The sequence below is a fragment of the Agaricus bisporus genome (genome assembly GCF_000300575.1).
Source record: "Agaricus bisporus var. bisporus H97 unplaced genomic scaffold AGABI2scaffold_8, whole genome shotgun sequence".
In the NCBI taxonomy this organism is placed as follows: domain Eukaryota; kingdom Fungi; phylum Basidiomycota; class Agaricomycetes; order Agaricales; family Agaricaceae; genus Agaricus; species Agaricus bisporus.
The window spans coordinates 1370735-1383262 of record NW_006267371.1 but is presented as its reverse complement, the minus strand read 5'-3'; the positions used below and the strand labels follow the sequence as shown (position 1 = coordinate 1383262).

At 47.5% G+C, this 12528-nt stretch overlaps 5 protein-coding genes across 5 annotated transcripts; 3 read left to right on the top strand and 2 right to left on the bottom strand.

The window, feature by feature from the left end:
• Window positions 1-1952: 1952 nt before the first annotated feature.
• On the bottom strand, window positions 1953-3144 carry AGABI2DRAFT_225207 (hypothetical protein). The gene is made up of 6 exons (XM_006463359.1): window positions 3075-3144; window positions 3018-3027; window positions 2648-2956; window positions 2502-2591; window positions 2186-2441; window positions 1953-2123 (listed from the first exon to the last, which is right to left on the bottom strand). The coding sequence occupies exons 1-6, from the start codon at window positions 3132-3134 to the stop codon at window positions 2069-2071; spliced, it is 780 nt and encodes a 259-aa protein (XP_006463422.1). The 5' UTR covers window positions 3135-3144; the 3' UTR covers window positions 1953-2068.
• A 295-nt stretch (window positions 3145-3439) lies between these two features.
• AGABI2DRAFT_74006 (hypothetical protein) lies at window positions 3440-4886 on the top strand (the record flags this gene model as incomplete). Its single annotated transcript, XM_006463358.1, has 7 exons — window positions 3440-3587; window positions 3661-3735; window positions 3786-3868; window positions 3919-4245; window positions 4272-4373; window positions 4421-4570; window positions 4605-4886. 7 exons carry the CDS (start codon window positions 3440-3442, stop codon window positions 4884-4886), a joined length of 1167 nt encoding a protein of 388 aa, XP_006463421.1.
• Window positions 4887-4940: 54 nt separating this feature from the next.
• AGABI2DRAFT_194249 (hypothetical protein) lies at window positions 4941-8309 on the top strand. The gene is made up of 6 exons (XM_006463357.1): window positions 4941-5111; window positions 5171-5205; window positions 5289-5317; window positions 5376-5773; window positions 5838-5957; window positions 6018-8309. The coding sequence occupies exons 1-6, from the start codon at window positions 4968-4970 to the stop codon at window positions 6306-6308; spliced, it is 1017 nt and encodes a 338-aa protein (XP_006463420.1). The 5' UTR covers window positions 4941-4967; the 3' UTR covers window positions 6309-8309.
• Window positions 8310-10159: 1850 nt separating this feature from the next.
• AGABI2DRAFT_179773 (hypothetical protein) lies at window positions 10160-10831 on the bottom strand (the record flags this gene model as incomplete). The annotated part of the gene is made up of 2 exons (XM_006463356.1): window positions 10503-10831; window positions 10160-10347 (listed from the first exon to the last, which is right to left on the bottom strand). Exons 1-2 carry the CDS (start codon window positions 10645-10647, stop codon window positions 10160-10162), a joined length of 333 nt encoding a protein of 110 aa, XP_006463419.1. The 5' UTR covers window positions 10648-10831.
• Window positions 10832-10900: 69 nt separating this feature from the next.
• Window positions 10901-12074, top strand: AGABI2DRAFT_120238 (hypothetical protein; the record flags this gene model as incomplete). The annotated part of the gene is made up of 3 exons (XM_006463355.1): window positions 10901-10952; window positions 11002-11588; window positions 11640-12074. 3 exons carry the CDS (start codon window positions 10901-10903, stop codon window positions 12072-12074), a joined length of 1074 nt encoding a protein of 357 aa, XP_006463418.1.
• Between the last annotated feature and the right edge of the window lie 454 nt (window positions 12075-12528).

The following is a 12528-nucleotide window of genomic DNA, read 5'->3' as shown; positions in this document are numbered from 1 at the left end:
ATAATTATAAGAGGTGGAGCGAAAGTATTTGTCATTACAAAGTAACTTAACTTAGACACACTCCGTGAGGGTACAAATGTCCAAACCTAGCCACTTGTGGCTAACCACACCACATCTATCCCGCATCAAATGTACTTACCTCACGTTGGCCACAAGGGACGAGGATCTCTGATTTTCGGGTTGGCTATTATCGAAAAACAAAAATGCTGACTAACGGAAACATCGCCAAGACTGTTCCGGGGTCCTATCCGGAACAGATAATTCTACTTCCACGACGTTTGCAATTCTGTTTTAATTTCCATTTTACTGATATACATCTCGGGAGTCGGGACCCAAGTTCGGGTCAGCCGGGAAAGAAATTGACTTATGGAGAGTTAGTGATAAGTACTGTATATGCTTAACAATCGTGTACCGACATTCGAACACTTGTGTTTCCACTGTCCTGAAATCGAGCTATTTTTTTTTTCGGAAAAACATTGTCGACTATGGAATTGACTAGAAAAATTTCTTTGGTTTGTTTGTTCGGCCGGTACCTTAGGATCTAAAAAGCCGCTATTCAGTAATCAGTCATCATCAAACTTTCAAACGAATCATGGAAGAACACGAGGCTCTCAGGCTATGTCCTAACCGATTATACTCGTTATCTTACATCATTTCCAAACATTTCATAGCAACGTGTTCCGAGTGAGGCGTAGACTTATATAGTAATTCGAATACATTGGGTGGGCAACCCGGTTTTTTCGTGATTTTGTGTTTGAGGTATTGACTCATTCAGCATGTTGCTGTTGCTGCGGGTGCTGGCATCATCAATTCAATGAAGCTATGCGACGTTGTCTCATTCACCCGGATATCTCTTGACCTATGTGATCCGTTTTTGCGTTCAGGCTGTGCGGCTGGCGAAAAAGTTTCGACAGGATATGTCTGGAAATCTCACTTGCACTGCCGCATTCCTCCGTGGTCGAGTAGGTCCGAGGCTCCGACTCTGCTTGCAGAGTTGGCCGTTACGTTCACCTTACCATACCACAACGATCATGGGATATGCATGTCATCGCTTTGAAGACAACGCACGGCATTGGCAATACCAAACATGCGTCATAAACACTCTCATTTCCGTAACCAAAAGCTTCGCATACTGGATCCCCTCCGCCAGAGACTTGGTACCAGGGTTGGATTTTTCTGTCGGTTTGGGTTAGATATATTTTACCTTGCTGAGAAGATCTGAATAAAGAATTGTGTCGTCGATCCTGCAGGTTTTTATCAGACGAATCAATTATGACCTAACTTTAAAAGCCACCGCTCTATCTGCAGTTTAATCAATTATTACGACGAGGGACCACCTATGGAAGGTTCTTTAATGAGTTGTCAGGAACAACCCCGACAAGATACGTTTACTTGTTCGCTTGGGAACGTAGACCCCGTCGTGCATTACCCTGATGTTGCGTTTTGTATCACTGCACTACAAGATCAAAGTCATCATCACCTTTCAAACCCCGTCATTGAAACGTACCGTAACACTTGAGGGAGCATATCACTTGATTCACGCCCATGATTCCCCAAAATTGATATTTCATCAAACGATAAGACTTAATGACACTTATCGCAAGATGCCCCATGGGTATTTGCTCACCCACAAAACCATTTAGACTGACTCCTTCTCCAAAGGAGTGATTCTATTCATAAGTGCTGGGAAAAGAACTGGCTCTATTGATGCCTTTGGAGTTCGCAGCAGATCTGTCCAGGAGTTCCCTTGAGCGTGGTCGATTGGTTGTTCTTTGATGGATCAAAGTTACCAGTAGTTCTTCCCATAAACAGGAAGATTTGGACCCCAAGATTCACCTGTCAACATGTGTAACATGAGTGGATAAGGGACTTTCTCCTCCAAATTGCCTGTCAGTCTGATACTTATCCCGCTGTGTCAAGTCGCGTCGCCATGATCGCTCCGGTCAAGTAGATGGAAAGAGAAGATGGCATTGATATTTATCGTATGTATTGGCAGAGTAGCATTTCTGTCAACAGTAGTTTCAATGCAACCAGCTGTTCTTGACCCCAACGTTACAGCCGAATCCGTTCATCCAAATTTTGCATACCCTCCGTCTACCTTCAAACTAGTGCCACAGCAAAAGCTAGCAGTAGTTAATTCAGTGTCCCAAGTAAGTTTCAGAACTTAACGGTAAATTATACTCACGAGGATGCGTCAGAAGACAGATAAAGAATAGCATTTGCTATTTCACGGGCTTCTCCTAATCGTTTCATCAAACACTTATCTGCCATCCGTGACCAACCATCATCTTCCTTCAGGTCATCTATTAAGGGCGTTATCGTCGGACCAGGGCAAACGCTATTAACTCGAACACCAAAGGGAGCGAATTCTTCAGCCGCAGTCAGGGCGAGTCCACGGGCAGCGAATTTGGAGGCCCCATATGCGGCTAATGAGGGGGAACCTCAAAGAAAGAAGTATGAAGGGTGATCCATAAACAGCAAGAGTGGCACCTCATTCTCACCTTGAAGACCGAGTTGGGATGCAGTGATGACTATTGAACCTGATTTCTTCTCAGTCATAACCTTCCCACATTGCTTGAGCCCTAGAAATACTGGAGCAGAACGCGGCATGAGTGGGGCGAAGTGGCAAATGAATCATGGAACGCACCTCCGCGCCCATTTACTTGCATGATCTTATCCCAGATCTTGGCGTCCGTGTCTAAGATGCTAGTAGGAGCATTGCAGATACCTGCATTTAGTACTGCAATATCGAGTTTTCCCCAGAGCTCCAAGGCACGTTGTGCGTAATTATCTGCCTCGGAGCTCACATCTGCTACAAAGCACTGGCATCGTTGCTGTTCATCGCTCGACAATTCCAGCAAGGTACGATCAAGATATTCTTGAGACTGATCAACGAGAAGAAGTCCTCGAACATTCGCAGCCAAAAAAGTCTTAGCCGTCGCGAGACCGATGCCACCTGATAACACAATTGTACTTGAATGTCTTGTTAGAGGGAACAGGAAAGACCTGAAGCGTACTTGCAGCTCCCTAACACAACGATAAGTTTCAATTACTCGACTTTCGTTCAGACGAACCGTTATCAAGGCCACTTTGTCATTCAAGAGGAAAGGATTGAGTAGGGTGTTTTCAGTCATAACGACACAGTGGCGTAGACTGTGTGAACTGCGTAAGGGCGGTTCAGCAATCTGGCCATATAGGGGTAAAGACAATCATGGGGTCTGTGAAAAACTCAGGTATCCGATCAAGTTCTGAGACCTCCTGGAGTAAAGGGCGAAAGCTCGATGTATACGAGCAATAATCGACAGTAGCCGGTGTAGAAACCCAACGGTGAAGGAGATCCAGCGGTGGCAAGTGAATGATGTTTTGTGATTGGTTGTTTATCCAAGTGTTGAAGTTGACGGTTTTGATTTCTTCTTCTGCCACGGGCTCGCACCTAATAATGCTTCTGATATCAACGCGACGGGTCAGGCGCCATATCTTGCGTCAAGTGCGTCTGTATAGCCAGGAGGCAAAGAAGTTCGATATTCTGTACATGGGACGCGACGAATTTTCGTGTGGTGTTTTCCGTGAGTTGTATGCTGCATCCGGTATGTCAAAGAATTCTCGTACCCAACTTCCGTATCTCATTTCTCACTGAACAGACAAACACATTCCTCGCAGATGTTTGGAACCATATTACTGTTGCCACTCAACCAGATGAAAAAGTGGGTAGGCGCGGCTCCATGCTCTCCGTCTGTAAGTGATTTCTGGGTTACTTTAAAGAATTTGACTGACGTCCTACCCAGCTCCTTTGAAAACTCTGGGTTCTTCATTCGGAGTCCCTATCCATACCATACCTCGCGGGAAAAAGGATTTCCGGACTTGGCCTGTCTGTGTCTCTGTAGTTCCTCAGGATAACCACCGACTCATAATGCGCAGCTTCCCTCGCCTTTCAGTCTACCCCCCGATACACTACCGCCTTCAAACCACTTGCTTCTTACAGCGTCCTTCGGTCGCATTCTCCCCCTAGCGATGTTATCCCAATTTCCGAGAACGCAACAACTCAATGTCCATCCCAGTCTCCTTCCTGCTTTTCGTGGCCCAGCACCCATTCAACATACTCTGATCAGACATGAGAAGGAAACTGGGGTATGTATCATTGGAATGCTCCCAGTGAAGAAGAAAGGTAGCAGTGGAGGCATAGACGCAGGAGATGTTTGGGGATGTAGCCGAATGGTATGTTTTCTTTTACGAGCTTTGAGACGCGTTTATGTGGTTAATTTTGGCCTCAGCCAGTCCCAGAGGGTATCGATTTCTCTGGTTTGCGTGATTTACTCGCCAAGGAGGGTGGCAGGTTGCTTGTCGATGTGCTGAGAGGCATGATTGGTGGAACAGTACGTCTGTTTACTTCTTGGTCTGGTGGCTTTTTAATCTTGTGCAGGCCAAAGCATACGCGCAGCCGATAGAGACAGATGCGCCCCATGCGCCTATGATAAAACAAGCCGACTGGACAATTGATTTTTCCCAACTGAGTGCAGAGCAAATTATATGGCGACATCGTGCAATATCTCATCAGGTGATACCTATCAAAGTCCTTATGAGTCGCGATTGACCGGTTCGAACAGCGACACCTCACGGCTGTGCTACCATGTAACCCGATCAGAACAGTTCAGTTGACCGTTCTGTCTATTATAAGTGATCCGTACCGGATTCTTATGCCATCGATGGTCCCGGGTGTAGCTCGGTTTCATGAAATCCACGGACTTTTAATACGCTGCAAAGACGGCGGCTTGCTTCAAGTGACAAGATTGAAACGAGAGGGCAAGCGAGAGATGAATGCCAAAGATTGGTGGAACGGGATAAAGGGAATGGGACTTGTGGTAGATTCTGAGGTAACGTTTAGATAAATTAGGAAGAGATTTGATTCGTATCAGCAACACGAGAGCCTCCTTACTCGTGGTCAATATTGTGCTCACCCTGTGACTAGCATGATCACTGAGCCAACGTCCTTCTCTGCTGAGTCGTATTTCGCAACCCAATCGTCACCCCCGAATTTAGGACAGGAGATTCAGCGTGTTCGAGAATGGATTCAAAAGCAAGTGGCCGCAGGTAACAGGGTCGTGTTGGTCACTGTGAGTGTAATCATTGGACCCACGTAGCCAATCTATTCAACTTCCATTGGCCATGTCAGAGCGGAGGTACAACTGTACCTCTAGAGCTCAATGTGTGAGCGATCTAACTACTCTTGCAAAAAATCGCTTATCCTGATCTTCCTTCTGTCCGTACATCACACCTTTTTGATAAAACAGTGTACGATTCCTCGACAACTTCAGTGCCGGTTCGAATAAAACTTCCCTCCGCCATCTCCTTACATGTTCGCTCACAACGAATCACAGGAAATCGTGGTGCAACATCCGCCGAATATTTCCTAAAAGCCGGATATGCAGTCATCTTCATGCATCGACAATTCAGTCTTCAACCCTTCAGTCGACATTATTCACATTCCACAAACCCATTTCTCGATATGCTCGAAATCGAGGAAGATGACAATTCTCCGGATGGCACACCTCGTATCTCGGTCACACCGGAAAAACGCGCGAAACTGCTGAAGACTTTGACGGTATACAAGGCAGTACAAGCTAGTGGAACGCTGTTCACCTTGATGTTTGTTACCGTGAATGACTACTTGTGGCTGCTCCGTGCCGTCAGCCAAGAACTCTCAGTACTTCGAAAGAAGGCTATGTATTATCTGGCCGCCGCTGTCAGTGACTTTTTCTTGCCAAAGCAAAAAATGGTGTGTAAAACAGTTTTGAACTCTTATTCCTAGTGATGACTCTTACCAACTAATTCACCAAAAGTCTGAACATAAAATCCAATCAGGAAAAGGAAATCTATCGATCGAAATGGACCAGGTGCCCAAAATATTGAAAACAATGGTTGATGAATGGACTCGGGACGGATATATCGTCTCTTTCAAGGTAGTATCATTTGCATTTGATAATTTTGTTCAACTTCCAAACCTTTTTCTCCCTTTTCAGCTCGAAACAGACCCAGAACTCTTGATACCCAAAGCTCGTGCCGCCCTCGAGCGATACGGTCACCAGATCGTCATAGGCAACGACCTTCATCGACGCAAGTTCGAAGTAGTCTTCGTTACTCCCAATACCGGCGGCCATCAAACCGATGGCAGCGCTCAATATGTTGAAACATGGGTCAGAATTGATCCAGCATTGACATATCCTGGGATACAGCAGATCAAGGAAATCGAAGAAGACATTGTTGATGAGCTTGTGAAGAGACATACCACTTGGATAGGAGAGCCCCAGTAATTTCATCCATAGAATGAAACAGTATAACACATGTTCTCGCTCGGAAGGATGTAAATTAGATACATGCAAATTGGAATGTAGATACGAATGTTCCGTTAAGTGTAAAAAAAATCGGTAGGAATGTCGTATCTCCGAGAGGGAATAGTCATGGCAAAACCAAAACACGTACTCGAAGGAAAATGTCTGCAGATGAACAAGTTATACTCGAACAGCGCCAATCCTCGCCCAGTACATTCCTTCGCGGAGTTTTGTCAATTCTTTCCACGTCTTTTCCTCCCATGTACTATCACCGATGTATACCGCTTCTCCCTCTTCACTAACCTCCGAGCCATTATCACTACTAAGACTCTTTGTTTTCTCTATGTCCCGACTTCCATTCACGGGTTCAGACCTACGAGGTGGTAGACGGGGTGGTGAGGGTGGTAAGGCATGATAGGTAGGAACAGGTAGATCGTCTTCGTTCAACGAGATGGCAGGTTGATCATTGTGTAGTTGATGTGCATCTTTCGACTTCTCTTGCTTCATGTCCTCGTCTGAGCGTTCCTTCGTTCCCCTTTCCTCCTTCAACGTCTTGACCTCAGCTTCATCCTCTTTCTCCCTCTCGACTTCGTCCTCTTTCTCCTTATCAGCTCCATCCTTCTTTTCCTTATCCATTCTCTCATCCTCCACTGCCATAGAACTGTCATCAGCATCCAAGAAAACCTCCTCCCCGGAAGTTGTAGTGTTTGAGGCAATACTGGGAACCGATTTTATCGCTATCGGCGATTCAGTAAACTCCATCGTCTCGGTATCTTGATTCTCTGCTTTAGCTTCCTCAACAGCCTCTTTTACGGTATCCAATTGAGTCTGAGATGGAGATGTCAAAGCAGCTACACTCTGAGCTTGACCTTCATGCTTTGTGGCAGGAGAGCTAGGTGCCACTGGTGATTCAGGCCTTGGATCGATTTCCCCGGTAAGCCGTCTTCTTGAAGCGGCACGTTTAGGAATAGGTGGAGGAGCATCAGTCGCAGATGAACTTCCAAGTGCGGGCGAGGCAGTGCGGGATGGAGGGTTGGGTATAACACCAGAACCAATGACAGGGGTATCAGGACGGGACTCAGGTAATGGTATACTAGAAGGTGTACCAGGTCGAACAACTGATGCCGAGAGTCTTTTGGCGGCACGAGGAGGAATTGGTGGTGGTGGTGTCGACGGAGTCATGGGACGCTGTGTTCGATTCGGGGAAATTGGGGAAGTTGGTACGCCACTGACGGCTGGATATGGAGAAGGAAGTTCTGGTGAGGCAGCGTGCTTTTCATTCTGAACCGTGGTAGACAGGTTAGCTTCGGAAATATTGCTTTCATCTAGTTGGGTAAATTGAGTTGTCGTCTCTGAAGTGGCTATGGGCTCTGGTGTGGAGGAAGGTACTGGAGTTCGAACCCGGCCTTCGCTACGCTTGGGGAGAGGGGGAGGCGTACTACTTCCAAGCTCCCGGGGATGCCGAGGTGGTGGGGGAGGCAATGTCCTCGGTTTCACTTCTTTCTTTTCGTCAATTTCCTTCTCTGGTGTCCCAGAAGAACTGGGTGGTTTTCTCGCCTTGTCCTTGTCATTCGCGCTATCACTCCAGCTCGCTCCGATAGCGCTAGCAAAGCCCCACAAGCCCCTCCTCTTTGGAGGCACAGAAGATTTGTCAGCGCCAGATGCGCCAGCAACTTGAGTATGTGATACGGATGCCCTTCTAGATGATGGTCTTTGCTTAGGGTTGGTGATGTTAGAAATTTCCTCTTCCCAGATTTTCTCTACAATGCCAGTTCGGACAAAGGCCCATAATGAACATGTAGAGCGAAGACGGGCGAGACACCAGCCACTCGTGCAAAGCGGATATATCGTGCTACTCGATTGAGTAGGTGTTCCTCCAGCCGAGTGACCGTGGGACAAGGGTGGAGTATATGCAAATGAGGAGGGCGTCGGTGAACCCGACACAGTAGTTGTAGGGGCTGATGATTTGAGCAATTGTAGGCTGGGTAGATTGGACGATACTTGATTTGATGAGATGCGGAAAATATAGACTTGAGATGGATACATAGGTGTGGATGAAGCTTGACTGGTACGAGGATTAAAACTTGAGTAGGCGGGAGGCGGGGTTGAGTGAGCGGGGTTTTTCTTGAAGAGGTTGGTGGACCATGAAGACGCAGACCCGATAGACCCGGAATAAGAGTGCCCCATACCTATGAGAGGATTAGAAGGAGGTCGGGTTGAACCTGTGTTTGCCGAAGGGGCCTGAGGAAAGATGGGTGTCCCACAAAGAGCACACGGAATATTCTCGTTATGAGCAGCAGAAATTCCTGTATTCGATAACTGAGGCGATTCAGCAATCAAAGTCGCGAAAGACACCGGTTCAATGGTGAGCTGTCCAGTATGTATAGCAGCAAAAACGGAACGCCTGGATAACCAACTCAATGACGGTGCGAGGTCCAGTCGTAAGGTGGGTTCTCTAAAAAGGAGACAAGCATCAGCGACCGAATCATGAAAACGACGAGATTCATGGCTCACGAGTCTTCAGTTGATAACCGCGTCAGAAAGGGCAGAGAAAGAAGGGTAGCCATCGCTGGATAGTTTGAAGAGCTCACGTGGAGCTGCCGAAGATGAGAGACAAAGGAAAGGAATTCTTGGTAGGGAAGGTGGGAACCAAGAAGACGAAGAGAAGGAGGGAGAGGTTCGAGATTCTTTGTGGCAACCCAATTATCTTCACCCAAGCCGATGAGGGTCTGCATTTCTTCAACCTTCTGTTCTGCGGTCTCTTTGTCTTCCTGCAAATTTTGAACCTGCTGCTGCATTGCGCTGACGGCTTCCTCTGCGCTCTTGAGGGCCTGCTCGGCATCTACAGCTTTCCTTTCACTGAGGTGCTTCGCATAGCGTGCCTCGGCCACCATGGTGTTCGCCTGGTTGAACAAGGAGGCACTGAGGTCATCAAGATCTTTTTCAATGGCGGCGCGAGCACTCTCGGCTTGTCCTCGATGCGCGGCCTCTTCCGTTGCCTTTTCCATAAGCCGATTTAGCTCAGTAGTGACATGGTGCTTCTCGACTAGTAACCCAGTATTCAAAGCGGCAAGGTGCTGTGTCCTTTCGAGCTCAAGCTGAGAAACTTTAACGGATGAAGTCCGTAGCTGAGCAGAGGTGACATGGAGATTGTCCTCTAAGTCAGAAACACGATCATAAGACTTGACAAGTTTGGAATTAAGTTGCGTCACTTGGGAGAAGAGGTCCTGAATTTGACCTCGCAAAGACTCAATGACCATCTCCTGAGCTTCGGGATCGGCTGCGTAATGATTGGTCTTGCCATTGCGTAGATTGTTCCCCGGACCGTTCTGATCTGAAGACGGGTCATGAGTATCTAGAATATCTTCTGCCATGCAGCGAGGGGTGTGATTAGGAAGAGGTGTGAAGGGTAGGATGTGGCAAGGTGGCCACTGAGCGTAGTAGTAGCACGAGTGCGGGCTGGCCCTACCAAATATGGAACCGCGTTACCCCGGCTCGGCACTCGTGTCCACCCCACTGCCAAGTTCACAGGCCACTGCCCGCTTAAGCCTTCAAGCTTCAAGCTTCAAGCCTACAGAAAGGTAGACAATGCTCGAGTCGTATGCCCGTTACCGACTCGTTTTACGGTTATTTTGGATGCTGCAACTTTTTTTCGTATTTTTGGTGTGAAACGCTTGACCATCATCAAGTCAACTTCAGACCCGACAGCTCGCTACCGTGTGTATCCATCTCCACGTTCCCCATTGTAGCCCTAGTATAGTAATGCTTGTTTTTTCTTCCCTCCTTTTTATTTTTATCTGCTGAAGAGTTCACCTACGTGATCCAAGCCCGATTCAGTAATTCAGTGGCGGCTGGAAATCGCATTCAGATTCGGACAAGGCACCGGAGCCCGACTTAATGATTTCATGCCAACCTCCAGACCATTGTTCTGCTTTTATCCGCACAGTCGGGATTTTTGGCGCGTAACTGCTAGCCCGCCCGTCCCCGGCAAATATTCCCAAGCTGTTGTATTCCACTCGTACTAATTTTTCCACATGATTTGATACGATTTATTCAGCAACCTTGTGCTCAGACATCCCTGCACCTGGACAGCAACCGAATGTCGTAAATTCTCCTGGCGCACTGAGCCTAGCCGTCCAAGCGGCCGCTCGTATTGGGAGAGGTCCTTTGACGCACCGACGTAAAACCTGCGGCATGCTCGATGCAGCTTGTCCAAGCGCAAGCCACTGACTAAATGGATGTCTGCACCACGTTTCGTGCCAGCCGGAAGGTCCACCCCAAAAGCGTAGGCCCACTCTGATGATGGCCCTGTCAGGGCCATGACCAATTAGGTTCTCTTTGTGGGCACTCAACCGTGCCCAGGCGCTTGAATAGATCCCTTCACCGATTTCCATCTCCCTTTGGGCAGCGCATTGTCATGTCTTCGATGCAAGGAACACCCTGCTACTTGCACGAAGTGAACGTGTTATGTCTTCCGAAAGGATTCAAAAGGGGCATGTTTTTTTACTCTCCTTTATTCCTCAGAATCCTCCTCGGCCTGTGGCTTTCGGATATTCTTCCCTCTGTCGTTCACCATGTTAACCATTGCCGCATCCAATATTACGCCTGGCCCATCCGCGTATGAGGGTAAATACAAAAATTCATCCGCATCATCGTTGCTAAATAATTTCATCAGCGGTGGCCACTTCTCATCCCCTTGTACAGGCCGCGCTGGCGCGGCTTTCTGACAAGGACCACGATGTTCTGGCAGAGTTCAGGGAAGAATTTACCAATCTCGTTCCAGAAGAGATGGCCAAGGTGGCCAATAGCTTTATGCTGTACCGGAGCCTATATGTTCAAAAAGCAAAGGAACAAAACCCCAACGGAAATCAGGCCGACTACAGCAGGGATGCAGCTATTTACTGGAAGTACAGCGTCGCAGGTGCAGACAAGGCTCACTATAGGAGGTGGCATTTCCGAATTAAAGCAATCTGGAAGAAGATGTATCCGAATGGCTTTCCCTCCTCGACTCTTCGAAAGAAAAAGAAGAGACAGAATGACAAGCCTGCGACGAAGAAAGTAAAAAAATCTTCCTCTTCCCGGCCTTCTTCGTCCAAGAAGTTTCAACCCCTCCCCAGCCCTCCAGTGTCAGACGTCTATTTCAGCGAGCGGACAGACTCGGAAGAAATATGCGATAACATCTCCGAGGACGATCCTATGGATGATGACTATCTTCCAGAAAAACCGTCTCGCAAAAGAAACCCGCGCAGGAGTCCGTCCGAGGTAAGTGTTTCCTTTCAAACATAAGCATTATTGCTGACCCACGGTCTCCAGCAAAGGCTCGAACCCGACCTATTGACCCCAGTGTCGATGATACGGGAATTGTCCCCCGATTGCTGCTCCCACTTTCCATCCCCTATGCCTGTCTTCTGCCATGATTCTGACTCGAGTTTTTCTTTCACGCCTTTCCCCGGCGACGTTAACCTTTCTGAGCTGAATGGTGACTGTCCTTCCATGTTCAAAGATTCACTCCTTTTCTCGTCACCGTCTCCTAGTGCGCATTGTCCTCGAGAAGTAGGAAGCGTCTCCGAACAACCTGCGACTGGATACAGCCTTGATTGGAGTATCGGAGAGCATACCGCGTCCACCGCTTGCCAGGATAATATCAATTTTCTGACCGACTCTGACATTTACATTTCATTGTCCTCCCCTCCTTCTCCTTTGTGTCCTAACTTGCTCTGTGTGGACGATTTCTTGATGCCGACCTAAGGAGTGTTTGACGCTTGCGGCTGATACTATTAATAGGCCTCGCTTTTCGTGGGCGTGCCACACATCTCATTAACTTCCCTGTCCCTTTTCTATCAGACAATTGATCCGATTATCCTCTTTCCTTCCTTTGTCCTAATTCATTATTACATCTATATCTGATAACACCTCATGTCTTATGCCTGATTGTTTATTGATGGTTTTTGGTACTGTAGAGTACGCCGCTCACGCTTATGATATAACATGTCCTCTTTACCTTACGCACAGTGTAGTCTCATTTGTATGTAATTTTTGGAAATGTTGATCAAGTTTCAAGTTTATTTTTTCTTACTTAGAGCCAGAATAACCACAGAAGAAGAGGCCAAGGAAGATATCTCGTCGAGCGACATGTTAAACTCTATCCGCAGTTATTGAGCCCTAGTCGGGCTGATGAGTCAGTGGAAGCCAATCCTGGATC

Coding starts and splice junctions, on each gene's coding strand:
- AGABI2DRAFT_194249 (XM_006463357.1), top strand. CDS start 4,968: ATGATCACTGAGCCAACGTCCTTCTCTGCTGAGTCGTATTTCGCAACC. Junction 5,206..5,288: donor GTACCTCTAGAGCTCAATGT/GTGAGCGATCTA, acceptor TTGATAAAACAG/TGTACGATTCCTCGACAACT. Junction 5,774..5,837: donor TCTTGCCAAAGCAAAAAATG/GTGTGTAAAACA, acceptor ATTCACCAAAAG/TCTGAACATAAAATCCAATC.
- AGABI2DRAFT_225207 (XM_006463359.1), bottom strand. CDS start 3,134: ATGACTGAAAACACCCTACTCAATCCTTTCCTCTTGAATGACAAAGTG. Junction 2,442..2,501: donor ATCCCAACTCGGTCTTCAAG/GTGAGAATGAGG, acceptor TCTTTCTTTGAG/GTTCCCCCTCATTAGCCGCA. Junction 2,124..2,185: donor CTGTCTTCTGACGCATCCTC/GTGAGTATAATT, acceptor AACTACTGCTAG/CTTTTGCTGTGGCACTAGTT.